This window comes from Athene noctua, chromosome 5 (genome assembly GCF_965140245.1).
Source record: "Athene noctua chromosome 5, bAthNoc1.hap1.1, whole genome shotgun sequence".
NCBI classification, from domain to species: domain Eukaryota; kingdom Metazoa; phylum Chordata; class Aves; order Strigiformes; family Strigidae; genus Athene; species Athene noctua.
This window is the reverse complement of record NC_134041.1, coordinates 3,490,724-3,508,430: the sequence shown is the minus strand read 5'-3', so window position 1 is coordinate 3,508,430 and position 17,707 is coordinate 3,490,724. Positions and strand designations below refer to the sequence as shown.

Sequence of the window (17,707 nt, the reverse complement as noted above, 5' to 3'; positions counted from 1 at the left end):
TATGCAATAAGCATGATAGAAGAGGTGGTTATGCTAAGACAATCACACTCCTGAGGCATCAGGAGGCTATGAAGCACAGCTGACTACTTCTGCTCCTCTCACAGCAACCTCACCCCAGTGCCTTACTGCTATTATAAAAGTCTTTATCGTGTGGAGATTTATGTATTTCTCTTGCTCTGAAAGATGATGAAGTTGGCAGTTTTGGGGATGCTGAAGAGCAGTTTCAGATGAGCTATGTGGTTCACAAAGATTAATCCACTCCTTTGGAAAATGTTCATCAGCCTGTAACGCTCTCTCAGTCTTAGAAGCCGGGTTTTAAATAATATAACAGATGGTTTGCTTGTAAAATCCTTGAAAGATAAATTCATTTGTTATCATGGACTTTTCTGTTTTATTTCAACCATGACCCAAGACTATCAGAAGGCCTAGGGCAGGGGGAGGAAAGCGATAAAGGGAACAATGGCAGCTGCAGGGTATGAATTAAGACTTCAGTAAACTCTGGATTTATCCACATTCCCTCACGCGGATGCTGGATACTGTACCTCCTGTGCCAACTTCTACTTCTGTGGAATCTCTTTCCAAACTTCCAGCGCTGCTCACAATGTTCATTAAGTGAATGGCTGTCCAGGCAAAAGGCATTCGATACTTGCCTAGTCTTTGGCAAAACTGTTCTGCCTGGCATTTCAGCTTTTCCAATTTTTCCTTATTCTGTGAAGAAAATATTCAATCCAAGAGATTAAAAAGGAAAGGAATAGGAACAAAGGTTCGTTTAGCAAGATCAGTAAGTCACAATGGTATCTTTTCTAACTTGCAGTGATTTTGTGCTTCAATAGCACCTTCTAGAGGAGGATCATTAAGTGCTACGCAAACGAACTTCTGCTTCACAAAACCACCATCAGGCCAACAGCACCAAACACAGGACAGCCTGAGAGAGCAGCCACCTTCATGCTCTTCAACCTCCCCAGGGAGCTCATCTGCCCACTGCCCTTTCAGGAAAAGGTGAATCTCACTGTATGAAATCTGACATGGCCTTTCTTAATGTGATTTTATGCAGTGGGTGCTCAGATCATCTGGAGTTGCATGGGGAACTCAAAACATGCCTCAAATGAGCAGTATCATATTAATTTTGTTGAGGGGAAAAAAGGAGTAAGAGAGGACTTTTCCATAATTCAGCATATTAAAGAGCAATTTTTTGCTTTAGAAAGATTGTTACCTACAGGCCTTTAAGAAGTCCCCAGACAGGGGGCTGGATAACAAGAGAGCTCTGTTGTTCACATTCTTCTAGTTCAGGACATGCTTATGCACCTTGCTGGGAAGGAGATCTTGAAAAAACACCTTTTCACCTACATACCCAAGCGTCCTGAAAATCCAATTCCAAAATTTCACTTAGGCACATGCCAACTTATTGATCATAGGAAATGTATTTTTTTACTTTTGTTGTGTATATACCTGAGCTGAAAAATACCCATTTTTCATATTGTGGTGCAGTGATATAAAGACACAATGTGAACTTCTTCAGCTAAAAATATAATAGAACTTTAGGAAGGCAAAACTTTGTCAGCATTTGATTGAAAACAAGAAAAGAACATCCTAGCTCCTTTGAAAAAAAAAATAATTGAAAGCCTCTGATCACTAGAAGGGCTCTCATCTCTCTTTTGCCCTTCATCCAGTCCTCACTACTACCTCTTGATCTTCACTTGGCTCAATGCAATTGTACAAGAAATTAGGAACCATTTCTGAGGCTCAGAAGCACTGCTTCACATTCTGTGTACCCAAGGTTTTCTTTCCAAGCTCACTTGCATTACGAACTAGAGTTGTAAAATAACATACAGAGCTCAAGTTAGAGACTTCTCCTTCTGACTGCTAGTAAAATCAGAGATTTGCTATGCTATAACCCCTGTCATACTGGAGAAAGAACTTGAGAAAAACAAATAGTAGACACTGGGTGAAAAGCCTGAGGAAAGGCCATAGTCCAGGTGCCACTGAATTCTGCAGGTGCTACCAGCATTCCTGTTTGCCCCTGAACCTACGAAACCTGACATTTCCACCCAAACTCCAAGGCAATACAACAAGCAACCAGCTGCCAACAGCAGAGAGTAAGATGGCATTCTTCCCTGTGGGGAAACCTCTGCTTTTAGTTCTGCAAGGAGACAGGCTGCATTTAAACATGTGAAGGAAAGACAAAGAATCGGTGAAATTGGAGCAGGTCCATGGCATCCACTACACTTTTAGATGCCCGGGACTTTAATGCACAGAACAATGCTCAAACCATTAAAGGCAGGAATTAAAGGAACGCTATTAATGAGAAAAAACACACACTAAAGTATAAAAATTTAAAATTACCCTTCCTACATGTAAAAAGGACAGCTTCATCCTGCTGTTGAGCGTGGCTCTTCTTTACAATATTAGGAAAAAGAAAAATCAGCAGAAAATAGCAGAAAAAAAGAACCAAAAATGCACTGCAATTCAAAACTAGGCCTGATGAAGAACATCTACATTTCATCCACTTTATAACCCTTCTAGAGGAAGGTACAGGTACTCTGATGGGGTTAAGTTGCAGAAGCAATGGAAAAGTTAGAATTTTACTGCAAATTCACATCAAAGGCTGCCTTCACTTGACCCAGCTACAAGCACACAGATGATCCTTTGGGAGAGGGAATCACAGATGACTGAGCTTGATGGTAATCACACATCTCCCCTGTCAGCTACAAAAACTGATGACCTTTAACTACTCTACCCCAATAAGGCAGCAAGATTCAGGGGTCTTTGACTCTTTTTTGGCCTTTAGAATTTGACTAGATTCTTAATTAAAAATAGAACATTTTAAGTACAGGAACATTATCGATGGCTGTTAAGTTGTAGGTAAAAGAAAATAATGCATGTTTAATTTGTTAATAACAGAATGCCTTAAAGTGTTTGTGGCCAAATATAATCGAAACATCAGAAAAATTCTTACCTTTGCTGCATCAGATTCTTTAAAAATCATATAAGGCTCTGCACACTCCCCAATATCTCCCTGCTGTAATACTTTTTCCAGCTGAGAAAGGAAAATGAACCATTATAAGGACACGTATCCAGCAAGGATTGTTAAATTAAACACTGGGAAGCAAAAACATTCTTTCAAAAGAGTTAAAGCTTGATTTCCCTTTGTGAGTCAGGGAACAAGCACTGCACTCAGGTTGTTAGAACCATTAAGTTCCCAGATCTCCAGCTATAACTGAACCACAAGTGTAAAATATAGGTTCAAATGGAACATATACCACTTCACTCTGGTTTGATCTGTTCTAGAGTCACTTTCAGCTCGTTTTTAAGGTCTTAAAGACAGCTTACACTGTCTTCAGCATCATTCTTTTCAGAATTCTGTTCTTATTTCTGGTGTCCATATTAAGGACCTATTGCAACAGCACAAAAAGGTGACTCGGGTGTGCTCACCTAAACCAAGCGCTATTTTAAATCAGTGTGTTTTCAAATCAAATCATCAAATAATCTAATAATTAAAGTTAGCCAAAGAGTAGATGCTTGCTTCTGAAGTCTCCGAGTAACACAAAACTGCTTAACACCCAGTTTCTGATAGAAATATCTTCCCTATCACATGCATGAAGACTTGTTTCTTTCAGAAGCATCCTGGCCCTCCCTCCCACGCCCGCTACTCTGCACATGCTGTTACAAGACTAGAATAGCTTTAAACTTCTCCCATGCTTATAAAGTGCCATTCATACTTGTCTATTTGTAGAACTCCACGAGGCTACCACAATATAAAGAATAAAACTACTTTTCATCAAATCTTGCATTCCCTGGTGAGTTTATGCTAGCAATACCAGCTGTCTGAAAAGTGGTTTCCCAGTGAATAGACCCATGTGAAAATTCATGGGGTAAGGCATGTAATGCACTCATCTTACTTATCCCTGACTATATCCTTTCCATCATCAAATGCAAAAATCACCCAAGCCACCAGCTGCTCTTGGATCACTGGTTTCACCAGCACTAACAAGTCACAAGACCTCTCAGACAGATCCCCATCTCATAAATATGGGGTTCTCTCTTCCTCATATGTTGTAAAAATCAGAAGAGTGACTGTGTGCACAGACAGAACGTGATTTTCAGAAGGAATTTAAAGAATCATACCAAAAACTGGAGATCAGAATATGCTCTAACACTACTGAAAAACTTATTCTCACCTGGGACTGTTCTGTCATGCCACAAAGCCTTAATTCATTTTCAAAAGCTTACTCCTCATGTAATAAGGGGTTCATGAAGAACTTGCACACACCTCAGTCAACAGGGTTCTCAAAACACAGCGCTCAGCTAGCAGGCAATGTAACCACTGCCTGTGAACTGAAAACGTGTATTGAACTTCTCTTTTTACAACAGGATGATTTTGATGCAAAGGCCAGCCAAAAAAACGGATTCAAATGCCAATCTGAACTAGTAACATTTGTGCACTCATTGAATCAAATGAAAGAAGAGAAAATAACTTTTATCTTTGTATATTTTATTCCAGGAGTGACCAATGTGGCATTTTATTTCAGTTACAGATCTTGCTCTCTTAGCAATTTCAATTCCTAAAGACATTTGAAAATCTGTCTTAAGGGCATATATCATTTTTGAAATTGAGATTCAGATCAATATATATTTTTAAATCACTCACTTATCTATCACCTTAAGGAGTCAGCACATTGTTTTATACGAAAACCAAGGTCAAGCCCCAGAAAGCTGCTCTATATCAAGCAAACCTTTGTGCTCTTTTCAGTTTCTCCAGTAATACAACAATGCATATCTCCACTGAACTGTTTCTGTTACAACGGAACTTAATGTACTAACTGAGAAAAGCTGAAACAAAACAGAATTCCGTGGTGCCGGTGCTTACGCTTTTGAAACTCTAATTCTGCTCTCCAAATGTAAATAAGAAGTCAACTAGTCAGCCAGACTTGTATTCGATTTTAAATAGAAAACAAGAGAAAGCAATAATTCACATTTCTACGGCATTTCTTACCTTTATTACCAGAAAGACATCTTGAGAGGGATAAGTGATAGAAAAGATAGCAGATCTGGCCAGCGTGGATATAGCAGCAGGGGGGACATGTGGACGAAGCATTCCCTTCATTTGTTCAGAGTTTAAATCAAAGTAGAAATTTTCTGAAATCTAAGCAAGAGATTGGGTAGCTTCAAACATCAGTTATAATTCTTATTATTAGTAAACTCTTCATAAACACAACGATTTCAAAACACAAGTAAAAAACTACCAACTATGCCTCCTTTTAAACCATGTATAAAAAGAAAAAAAAAATGCCTTTTCATTAAGAAATCAAGGCAGGACAGTGGGAAAGGAGAAAGGGGATGGAGCAAACAGTACACACTACCTATAAAATTTCCTCCAGCTCATGTAGTTCCATCACAGGAATAGGTATTACAATTGCTGTCTGAATTGAAAGTATCGAAGTATCAAAATAGAACATTATCTTTAAGATCATCCACAGAAAAAGAGAAAACTACACATCTTCAAAGATAGACAGTGAGCTTTCTATGCTGAAACACCAAATCCTCAACTGTATCAAGGCTTCAAAGCCAAAATGAATGTGAGCTGGTTATCAACACCAGAGGTCACTAAAGAACTTACTACGTTAGAGAGAAAAAAAATGGAGTAATGAGATGATAAAATTGGCTTATGAAATGTGATTTAAATATTAAACAAAGTTCACATAATATTCCACATACTCTCATCTACATAACTTAAAACTCGATGCATTAAATTCAAGTCTTAAAGAGATAAATGTCAAAATGCATATTTTTAACATTTTTCTCTCTACTACTGCTAATATCTTGAATTAGGAAAACTAAGAGACTCTTCAAATATTAAATACAGAACATAAATAGGGGAATAAATGTATTTTGCATTTCCTATAACTTACATCTTGAACAGACTCCTCAGTTTTGTTTTGATTTTAGCAATTTTAGCATGTAGGACTTTCTTCTGCATTATTAAAATGTTACTTGGACACATACCATGCTGAATCACGAAAAAGACATTAAGAAAGTCATAAAAACTTAATCAAAATAAAGATTTCAGTTACTTAAGTTCTCTCTGGGGAAGAGACTTTTGAAAGCCAAGATTGGACAATATATATATTCTGATTTCAGGCACTCACATATTAGATAATATTTTTAGAAAAGTGGTTATCCTTCAACTGTTTAACTAAGCAGAGGAAGAACACGCAAGATAGTTCACAAAATGCTTTCATCATTCTTCCAACCAGTATGTCATTGTCTTCATAAAGGTTTGTTTCCAGAATTAACTCCTCCCTTTTTTTTTAAGTACAGGTTTGTAATGCTTCGGAGGAAATGTCATCACTCAAGTAATAAAAACCTACCTTCTTCTTTTCTTTAACATCATACAAAGCCAAACTTGCAAAAATGGGCTCAATTTCTATTTCAAATCTTGAAAGAAAGAAACATAAAATCAGTTAACTTGCATTTTGTAAGAAAGAATAACCTACCCCCCTCTCCAAATCCTTCCTGCGTAAGGTGACTGCTGACCACTGTTAAGCCGAGGTGTCAGGAACAGCTGAGCCAACCTTTCTCCTGCTGAAAAAAAAAGGTCTCGCTGCCCCGTCTTCCCCCCACTCCTGCACTGCTTCCTCTGCATTGCCTCTGCTCTCTTCCACCAGGACGCACACTGGTGGTCCCTGCACCTTCTAAAAGCCGTGTCAACACACTGACCCAACGGAAAGGTTGGGTACAGCGTCACAGGACATAAAATATAATTCTACAAATGCTTTTATCTTCTTCAAGAGTCGTTCAAACGCTAAGCAAAACAATCTAACAGCTTTCTTAAAGGGAAAGGAATTATGAATTGGGATAGCTGGACCACTTAGCTCCTCTGATTACCCCGAGACGCTGTCCTATATGTGCTAATTTACTATGCTGACCTGTTGGTATGGCTAAATGGCCAACCACGCCTCTCAGCATTACTGACCAGAAAGCTCCTTCCTGCGGAGAGTCAGGGACAGCTATTCCGCATTTTTCAACATTTCACTTTTGTCAGAAAATACCAAGATTTCAAAAAGGCGTTAAGTCTTTCAGAACAACTGTTATCAAGGACTTATGAGAACTGAAACGCTTCCAATGAAAACACCAAATTGAGCTGAACGCATTGTTAACTCGCCTGGGAAGTTAAAGAAGGAAAAAAATATTAAAAACTTGTCCCTGCACCAAAGCGAGCAGGGACTAAACCACCATTCTCCTGTCTGCACAGCCTCTCCATAAAACTAATGCCCAATCCATGCTGGGATCTCCCAGAACCCAGCCCTCGCACAGAACTCTCAGCTTTTCAGCCCAGAGAGAACATCATCATACAAGACTGCATCATCAAACAGGTATTTTCTTTAGGATTTGGATCAAAGGGGAGATTAACCTGAAGATGACCCTGCTTTAGGTCACCCTATCACCACGGTAACCCTTTTGGTGTACCCACATTTCTGCTTGGACTGAAAAACTCCCTGGGGAAGAGACTTCATACTTCTCTTAGTGCCACAAAGGTAGCACTATCTTGAACACAAGCTCTTACAACTAAGTACAGTTTCAGAGATTACTGTGGTACACAAACAAGCATGTACTTGGGCAGATTTGCTACAAATTTACAGTCAACAAGAGATGCTCAAAATAGCAGAAATCATCAATACCCAGCATTTAAGTTATTTATACTAAAGACACCATCCTTTGGAGAGGAAGCTCCACTGCTACTGCGTATTATGTTGTTCCAGTTCATAAAAAGCTGCAAAATCAGTTCATCTCTATGGCTATATTAGGTCCTGGAGTACTCTACAAGCAGGAGATATGTCCCACACATATATCTCAGTTATGAGCTGCAATGTAGTCTAACTGGAGCTCTCTAATAAGAAGGGTTGACCTAACTGAGGACACAGAAGATGAATACAGCAGTGTGGAAAATCAGCTTTGTACTTTATTTCTCCAAGGGAATAACAGTAAAATTTTACCTTGTGTTATTAGAGAAGAGTTATAGGCTATGAACCAGCTGCAGGTAACCCTATATTCAGGAGCTCCACTTCATTAAACTTGTTTAACAGGTTTCTATTCCTCCAGTTAATGCTTGGTAAGTATATAAAGTCTTCACTCTTAAAGGGACACAGTCAAGGTTGTTGAGCCTAAACTTCAGCAAATCTGTGGTTGTCTTCTGTTTTAAGGCTTAAGCATTTTTAAACTTTTTCTTTTTTCACTGCTCTTAAACATCCCTGTTACAGAGCTGACCACCAACGGCCAACTTCAGAGCCCCGAATGAGTGCAGCTTGTGTGCTAGCACCATGGAACAGGTATAGCTACAGACTGGCTCCAAAGCAGCACGGAGAAAAGCCAAGGAAGGTGAATATTTTCTCTGTCACACCAATATGAAGAAAGTCTTGAAGATAAAACTGTCTGATGCACCGTACTGTGTAACCTACCCTTCACAGAACTAACCTTTAAGCCTACGACCAAACCAAACAGTGTTACGTCCCTTCAAGAGTAATAAACAGATGCGCGTGGATACAAGATACATCAGGATGTATGTGGGTACAAGAGCAGATTTAAATTCTCAGGCTCTGTAATGCAGCTGTCTGTTGGAGTGATACTTACTTAAGGGACAAACACTTCACCAGGAGTCTTTGGCCAAAGTGTTCTTTGGGTACTTCAGGTATACTAAGTCGTTCTATAGGCTCCTCCTGAAATTAGAGACACACCACTGGTACAAACCACTAACAGCATTATGAAGGAAACTTACGTATCACTTTTTTCTTTTAAGACACTAGCACCAACTTAATTCAAGGTTTACCAGCACACTGCATTCATCACCAGCTATAAATGTGCTAAATTAAATCCCTTTAATGTTTCTACATTACAGGGGATTGCGTAACTATAATGGAAAGCCAATCTTCAGAAAGTCATCTCTATGGCAAGACAATATGCTAAAAAACATGCAACCCACCAAATAGCTAAGGTTCTCATGGCCATCAAACACAGGTGATCTTAACTCCTTTAAATCCATAGCAGACTGACAAATTTCACATTCCCTATATCCTTCATTTTTTCAGTCACACCCACAGGTATATAAAAATACCTCATCCGGTGCTGGATGTAGTGCAAAAAGCTCCTTATGCCTACTGGACTTCCTCTGGTCTTCATTGTGGTGGTCAATCTCTTCATTTGGGGTTCGGTCCAGTAGGTTTGGGAGAAGGGCATCTGGAAGGGAGTTCTTCAGATCAAAAATACTGCATGCCCAGCTGCCCCGGGGAGTATCATCAATTGACATTGAACGTCGCTTAAGGTCATCCTGAGATTCAAAAATTAAAAGCAACTTATAACAGGAATGGCACTGCACTTTTAAAATGCGACTATAAATTAGATTTTATGTAGTAAGGTTTTACAGGTACATTACTTGTTCATCCTGGTAACTGTTGCCATCTGGAGCTTCATCAGACTCAAAGATCTGTTTGGGGAGTCCCTTTTGCCTCTCCTTCTGTTTGTCTAAAGTGTTGGGATTAAATCCAGTTCCCAGCTTGTGATATCTGAAAACAAAGCGTTTCAAATGCATTCTTAGCACCCTTTTTAACCCCAAACCCAGAAGCAGCATTACAGAACAAACCTAGTATTATCAGTGTGGGTCCTCTCAAAGCATAAACTGCTCTCTGCAAACAGTATTTCCAGTCACCCTCCACTGTAGCTGGGTAATAATCCAACAACTAGTATTCCAGTACTACAATGTGACTCTGTTCAACTACAAAGCAACCCTGGGTGATGTCAAAAGAAGTATTATCAATGGCCAGTTAAGGTCATCGTCAAATGTGTGACTGTAATGCCAAGCTTAAAACAGGCCAAGAACATGAGGGTTGAAGGCCAGCGACTCTGTTGGATCAAGAACTGACTTGAAGCAGACAAAATTAGTAGCTTGAAAACCAAACCACCAACTTTGGGTAAGACTGTACGAAGCGCAGAAGTCCCAAGCACCTCTGCAAAACGCGACCTTCCAACCTCAACTAACATGAGCACCTTCCCATAGCATCTTTAGAAGCAGAACTGGGCCCCTCAGAGCCTTCCAGGGTGTAAGAGCGCTTGTTAGTAAACAGTCTGTCTACTGTTGCTGACAAGATTAGATCTCTTTGACTAACAAATTTTCAAGTACCAAATGGCACCGTGTCTATATTTGCAGACACATATGGCCAGAGCCACGGTCTCCTTACAATATGCGCTCTAAGTCAGTTCCCCAAGTAGTGCTGGTGTCACATCTAGAAATAATTGTTCTTATCTCCCCTGTTACCAAAGTTAACACAGAAGGACGCACAGACATGTGAAAACCATGGGCGTGCTAGCAGCGAATAACGAAAGGGAGGATGAAAAGGAGGAGAGCATTTTCCTCGCTAGGTTATAATTCCTGAGAGCTGACAATACAATCTGTATAACCCTCACCTGGGGTGTCTGCATTTCAATCACAGCTCCAACAACAAGTGTAAATTCATTCTAAACCAGACCTGACTTCAGAGGTGCTTGTGATCATTGCTACATTCAGACTAATGTACAGAAATTATGCCATAAGGTTGAAATAAGTATATGCTGTTGTTTTATCAGGCCAGTGAAGAAAACTTATTTACCTTTTCCAATACCATTAAACTAATCACTGAAGGGATGGATTTACCTGCCCCCAAAAAAACATTTTGGTTACAAAGAACTGTAGACCGAGATTGATATAAAGATTACTTCCCCGGGGGTGGGGGAGAGAGGATAGCACATCAGAAGTCATGTTCTTCTAAAGCTAGAAGAGCTGGATTTTTTGCCCCCCAAGCTAGCCAAAGCACTTGTAACCATCCAATAGGATGGATTAAGAAAAACCTGTTAGCATCCTTACTTGAAAAACAATTTAATCCCTCCCAGCCAGGCTTCTTGTTTCTTTCCCTGCTCCAGCAGTAATCCTCCTGTTTCTACCCAGCCCACTGCCACAATTTTATCCAAAAATTGCTATAAATGCTTACGGAAGTGCCTCTCCTCCTCCGAAGGGGCAAGACAACCTTTGACTGTAGTTCAACAATCACCCATCACACCTTCAACCCACTCAGGCAACCGTGATGTCTCCGTGCCTACCCTGACACAGAACTCAACCAGCAGCTGATCTGCACAGGACAGAAAGCTCCATGGGCAACTAAAGCTCCTCAGTGCAGGAATCACAGCCAGGCATTCCAGAGACCAGCAAAAGTCACTGAGAAACCAAGAGGAGTGCTGGCTGGGTGGGTCACAGTGCCCAAGTCTACTCTGCCCACAAGGCTGGGAGTTAATAAAGCACCTCTCTCTCAGGTTTCTTTCTGGGTGGTGGATTTTTTTTTTTTTTGGTATGAGATTACAAAACACATTTTTATTAGGTCGTCTTAGCACTGCAAAGCATATCTTCAGCATCCCCTGAAGTGGTTCTCAGGACAACATTAAACCAGTGAATTGTAGCAACTGCCACAAGGGCAGAGCTGTAGATGTAGTCAAGTCATTTGTAGGTGATGCACATCACATGGATCACTTACTCCTTGACAGTAGCTCTTGAAGTCATCAGACTTTCAATCATCCAAGAGACTGTATGTTCCAAGTAAAGCTACTCAGAAACCTTTCTGCTAATGTGCATAAATTAATCAATGCATGCACATTCTCTAAACTGTTAGCTCATTACATAAATGTTGTGGTAGTTCAAAATATTAACAATTATTTGCTTAAATTATGTACTTTCTCAAAGTCTCTTTAGGAACAAATGAATGCTGCAGAGGGCACCTTATATATTAGGTGGTTGTGCCTGCACATAAATCTTACATCGTTACAAAATTAATGCAATTTCTCTCTAAAAGAAGCTAAAAACTATGGAACAAAGGAATAAACAAATGCTGAAAGTAATTTTACTTGATTGCACTCCCTAATTTCACTACCATTCTAAAGGAGCAACTGTTGAGTAAAGTGGTCTAGATTTTCAAAAACGCCCCAAGGGCTTTTTATGTCTGAGATCTAATTTTCAAAACACAAAGCATCATTTCAGCTAAATACAAAGCATCAGTTCAGCTGAGCTGGGCAATTAAAAGCCAGGGCACATAGAATCAGTAGCCAGGACAATAATTTTTGAGCCTCCTCATACCAGCTAGCCATCCTGCAAAAATTTAAGTATGAAATCAAGCTGACAAATACCACAGAGGAACTCACTTTCTGTTCACAATCGCCCAGTCTTCCGTGTAACTTCTTACACAGTCCCTCACGTGAGGGTCCATCTCACTGTTAAAAGAATAAAAACAAACACCTTCAAAATCACAGGCATGACAATGACTTCTTAAACATGCACACTTCAAGCAGGTTTGCATTTACTCTTTCAGGCATTTACAGACAAAAATTCCAGGCTTTAGCCTTGCAGATACTCAAATCCAGATCAATTAATTCCCTTGAGCGAGGTGTCACCTCCTACCTCTCTTCAGGCACAGCCGACACAAGCGTTCGACATTCTCGAGGAGTGTACACAACCTCGATGTCATCGGGAGGAAACTCGAGCAAGTCTCTCAGGGGTCCAGACTCCACCGCAATCGGGTGTGTAATAAGGTAATCCTCCAACTCAACTGGGTCCACTGCTTCTGTAAGTGGCACCTGGGAAAAAACAAGCAATGGAAGGCTCTTAAAACAGCAAAAAAGGAAAAAAAAAAAAAAATCACATGCACATGGTCTACTACTTTGTTTTTTAAAAGAGCTCTTCTGCCTTGTTGAGGGAACTTGATCTAACATCAGACAATAATTAACTCTAGTGGTGTTAACCCTAGCTAATACACATCACAAAGCTATTTTTCATATCTTATCTTTTATTTGATATTTCTCTGGTATTTCTATGATGCATGCCACCATCATCTAAAAAATGATTCATCTGTTTTCAAGAAATTCATCAGTTTGCACCAAAAGGAAATTCTGCACTTAATTTCCCATGTGTTGACTTTGGGTTTGTTTTTGCCACGCTCTCATCACAAAAGGAACCTTCACCCTGATCCAAGATGCAAGAACCCTTTCACCCTCAGACACGGCCCTCAGACAGGAATCCAGGGCAGGGGCTGATTTACCAGGAACTCAGAAAGCCACACCTCTCTAAAGACTAACATTATTTTGAATTAAACCACTTCTCTGGAGAACACAAAACACAATGTTTGTCTACCACAGGTACAAATTTAACCACATCTTCTCCCTGATATTAGGACCTTTAGTGCCATGATGACTCTGCCCAAGCCAGGAAGAGACACTGCTCTAAATAAAACGGAAGCTTGAAAAGCATCTTTACTGGGCACAAAGGTTGCACCCAAAGCACAAGGGATGACTGAACACACACACGTGTGGGAAAACAGTAGATTTCATTGGCACTGCTGATCTCACCACACTGAAAAAAGTTAGCTTCTTTTAGATACACGGAAAATTACATAAACTGGATACATACATTGCATAACTGTGTCTTTTTACATATGTGTATTACATAAATACATATATATATATTCTGATATGAGATCATTATGCTATGAGGCTGTACGTAAACATAGACATTAAGAAAATGAAATGCTAAAAACAAATTTTGAGGAACCTGTCTCTACAGCAACTGACAGATTTCCTAGAATTCCCTGGCACATCCCAGCCAGGCTGAGTGGTTTAATATGAGTCACAAAAACACATCAAAATTCAGCAATTTTTCTCTACTACTTCCTCTTTCCTGTCATCCAGACAATTTCTGTGGAACAGGGAACGATCCTGTAGCTTGTCTTCTGTTGCAGATGACTTTAAAAAGAACATTTAGTATTCAAGTTTTAAATGTGTTTCTCAAAAAAAATGCTACACTAATCTCAAATTCCAGTTTTTAAACTTCTATTGCCAAAACATTCTGAAATGAATCAACTTTTTATTCAAGAAAAAAGACTTGGCTAACACAGAGGGTATTGAAAGAATCTCTCCTACCACAGCCAACTTCAATGAATACTGCAATTTTCTTAAAATACAGAAGGCAAATCCTTCAGCAGAAAAACTCTGTGACTCCAGTGAAGTCAGGCGAGTTGGACAAGATGACTTCACACCAGATAAGAATCTGGTCCACCAAAAAAATATGATGTCTAGAAACTCAGTATTTAGTTCTGCAATTTAGGTAAAAGATATAAATTAATTTCTGTAGAAAGAAATGCACCATCATCATCTATTTAACTCTGACTCCATAACCTCTTTTCCATTTCTAATCCTGAACTGTTGAAATGGACTTAAAAGTATGTTCATGATGAACTTAAATGTACTTAAAGTATGTGCTTTGGAGAACTTTTGAAAATACAAACCAGATACTTTTGACTGTTTTCATCGCTGCAAAACTCACAATGAGCAGAACTTGTCATTGCTTTTTCCCACATTACAGTTAACATGTCATCACCTCACACTATCTGTTTCTTACATACAGATAAACGAGCTCCATTTGGCACCAGATAACTGACAAAACATACAGCAGTGAAGTGTGACAGTTTATTATTGAGGAATTGCTAAAAGTACATGGGTTTTTTTCAGAAGAACTGCCGCATAATACTATTGCTACTTTGCACACATATAATCCTTTCTACTGATAAACCTCAAACCCAAAGAAGAGTAAGAACCCAGAAATGGAGACTCCTTCCAAATGAAGATTAAAAATAACAAAATCACTGGGCAAAAGCCACAGGGGCACTGGGAAAAGGCCCTCCCCCAGGTCCTCTCATTACCAGTCTGGAGCCCCATCCACGCAGCAATGCAGCTCTGTGCTGGACACAGAAAGCAACCTCACTGGAAGAAGGCCAGAGGGTTAAGGTAGCCTCTGAAGCTGTTTAACTGACCCTATTTTTGAGCCCTAACCTTTTAGGACTTACTTTTACTCCTCCTGTTGACCTCCCTTTCACATGGGCAGCTTCAAAGCTGAGGCACCCTCCAGTGCACTTGGTCAGCAAAACTGAGGTGACCATACAAGTGCTGTGTTTGAATCTGCACAAACTCACTTACCTATGCATGTCCCCAGACTAACGAAAAGGAACCTTTTCCTCATACCCTCCCATCTTTCTAATCCAGTCATCCTGATAAACAGAAGAAAATCACAAACACGAGGAAAAAAACTCTGTATTAACAGAAGGTTGATGGGGACGTGCAGGACCAAGCAGACACAGGGCAGAGGCTGCCACCGCCCCAAACGCACAACATTTCCCCATTCCTGGCATTTTACATCTCAAATTTCACTTGTCCAACAAGAGCATTTTAATGTATTGGACAAAAGATGAATGAACTGGCTACGCTAGTTAAAAAACACCTGATCTGGAAAGGTGGGCAGGGCTTGGGGGGCTATCCAACACCAGGTCCCAGGTCTGTGCTCCGGGGGTTTCCAAGCCCTTCATACATCTCAGGATTAGGCCCAAGGTTGCACTTCACAATTTTCCAGTTTGTCTCTTCGGATAACTATTGTACCATGAAGATGTAAACAAACATAAAAGTCAAACCCAGAAGCCTGTATTAGACTCACCATCTGTGCAGCCAGAAATACTGTCTACCACCTGAGTAAACAGGCCAAACATAAATTCATGGTTATGAAGAGGAACTACTTCGTGTCAGACTATTGGCAGATAAAAGGCAAGCACATTATTTTAAGCTTTAGATATTTGTGGGGGAAGAAGTGATGAAAGAGGAGGAAGGAATAAGGACCAACAAATGCACCAAAAGGAAAATGAACCCAAATGGTGTCCCAGTGTCTGAACTGAACCATGACAGCTCCTCTCATGGCTCTCATTGCTGATGCCTTAACCTTTCCTCCATCCTGCATCCCTCTGAAGCTGTGGATGAGACCACAAACAGACACAGTATACACGGGCTATTCCCATGTTATCTGCAACCCGGCCAAAGCAGCCTGAAATGGTCATACGAACCCATTAGATCCATCGTGCACACTGACAGAGTCAGACAAGTTCAGATAAAGAGCTGGTCATACAACCTCACCATCCCAGCCTCACCGCTGACCGAGGAGCAGAACCTGCTCTATCTCACCTCTGAGTCTCCAGGCCTTGCTTACCTCTTTGTGGCACCAGGAAAAATAACGAGGCATCCAACAGCCAATTCCCCTGGCCTAGTAGGACTGTGATATCTTCTTAGTTTACAAAAGTTTTGCCCTTGTCCTTGTGCACCACTCTGACATACAGCTGATCTCCAGATTATTGCAAGAATAGCAAGTCCCACTTTCAGGTGCATATTAAAAGGGTTTGAAAGCTGCTGCAGCAGAAATGGGGGAACAGTCGAGGAGCGATACAACTGTCCTCTCCCACAGCCCTGCTGGCTGGCAGGCTGCAGACAGCAATCTCCAATGCCATCTTCATCCCACTTTCAGGAAAAGCCTTTTTGATTCCTCCCAACAGCTCCTAGGATGCAACACTAGGTGCCTCTTCCACAAAAAGCAGCCAGTTTTTCTTTATCAGACTCCCAAAGGCACAGGGACAATTTCAAGTCAAGTATTTGCAAAAGTGCAGTCCACTTACCAACTGGCTAATAAACTCAACAAGGGAATACTGGGGCATTACTGTAAGAAATCATTGAAAATGTGTCCATTTCTTCCAATAAGAATTTATTAAGGCCCTCTGGAAACAGCTGTACAGGAGCTCTGACCATCTTCCCAGTCAGGACTACGGAACAGTTTAAATTAATGGCAAAGACACACTAAATATATGCAAAAGAAAACCTGCTCCCAGAACCATGATTATCGCTCTTTGAAAACACACTCCTTGATTTTGTACAGTCTGTAATTACAGATCAAATTTTGGACAACCTTTCAGACAATTCCTTAACACAGTTTTCACTCAGTCTTTATCCCAGGATCAGACACTGTCACCGCACTCGGGGCAAGCGCAATTCTGGTGCTATTAAAATGAGTAAGACTACACAGGGAGAAAAGGGCCACTGGGTATGAGTAAGAGGGGCATAACCTGCTCCCTGCCAACGTAAACACCAAACACAACATACAAATAAACTGAAAGTACAGAAGAAATCAAACAGGACGCTCTCTTTTTCAAACTTACACAGCCCAATTACCCCAAATCAAACACATCGCCTGCAAATAACAATTCTGCATATGTATGTCCCTAACCTGACCACAGACACACACTCTGTCACATGAACTAAGAACCCAGACTGATTGATCTGGCTTATATAAACTATTTAACACCCACATTCCGGAGGTGCATCTGTGCTGCTGCAGTTATGGCTCTCAGCAGTTGCATTACGAAACCCTATTTCAAAGGTTTACAACTCTCCTGCAACAGGGACAGTCAAGCTTTCTTCTTTAAGGCTCTGTTATTCTTCACTGTTATATCCCCTTAAAAGCTTGAAAATAAAATTTCGTTTCCTATCGACTTTGTCCTTCTCTAGACAGCAAACATTGTATTTTGCTGTAGTTTTAGTGCACTGCTAGCCGAAACATGTCTCCGTCTTATTTATGTCCTTTTGAGCACCTACCTGTATCATCATCATCAGTTACAGAAGAAGCATCTGCACAAATCTGGTGACAGAGGCGGAAGCCTCTGCTAGGGGATGTGGCATAACTCCACAGAGGGTAACACAAACCCCATTTACTTTAGCTGAGCATCTCACCCAGGAGCAACGGGCTAACACAGAGGGAAAGCTACACCCTGGGCACCAC

At 40.5% G+C, this 17,707-nt stretch overlaps 1 protein-coding gene across 10 annotated transcripts in view; it reads right to left on the bottom strand.

The window, feature by feature from the left end:
- The window catches only part of DOCK7 (dedicator of cytokinesis 7), a 106,510-nt gene that overhangs the window by 69,304 nt on the left and 19,499 nt on the right, over nt 1-17,707 (bottom strand). For all 10 annotated transcript variants that reach the window (XM_074906061.1, XM_074906060.1, XM_074906063.1 and 7 more), the window contains exons 3-11: nt 12,470-12,645; nt 12,214-12,282; nt 9,428-9,557; nt 9,110-9,322; nt 8,629-8,714; nt 6,369-6,435; nt 4,994-5,143; nt 2,957-3,037; nt 543-708 (exon numbers count right to left, since the gene is read on the bottom strand). In XM_074906061.1, the coding sequence (XP_074762162.1) occupies nt 543-708; nt 2,957-3,037; nt 4,994-5,143; nt 6,369-6,435; nt 8,629-8,714; nt 9,110-9,322; nt 9,428-9,557; nt 12,214-12,282; nt 12,470-12,645 (1,138 nt within the window). The remainder of the gene's footprint in view (nt 1-542; nt 709-2,956; nt 3,038-4,993; nt 5,144-6,368; nt 6,436-8,628; nt 8,715-9,109; nt 9,323-9,427; nt 9,558-12,213; nt 12,283-12,469; nt 12,646-17,707) is intronic.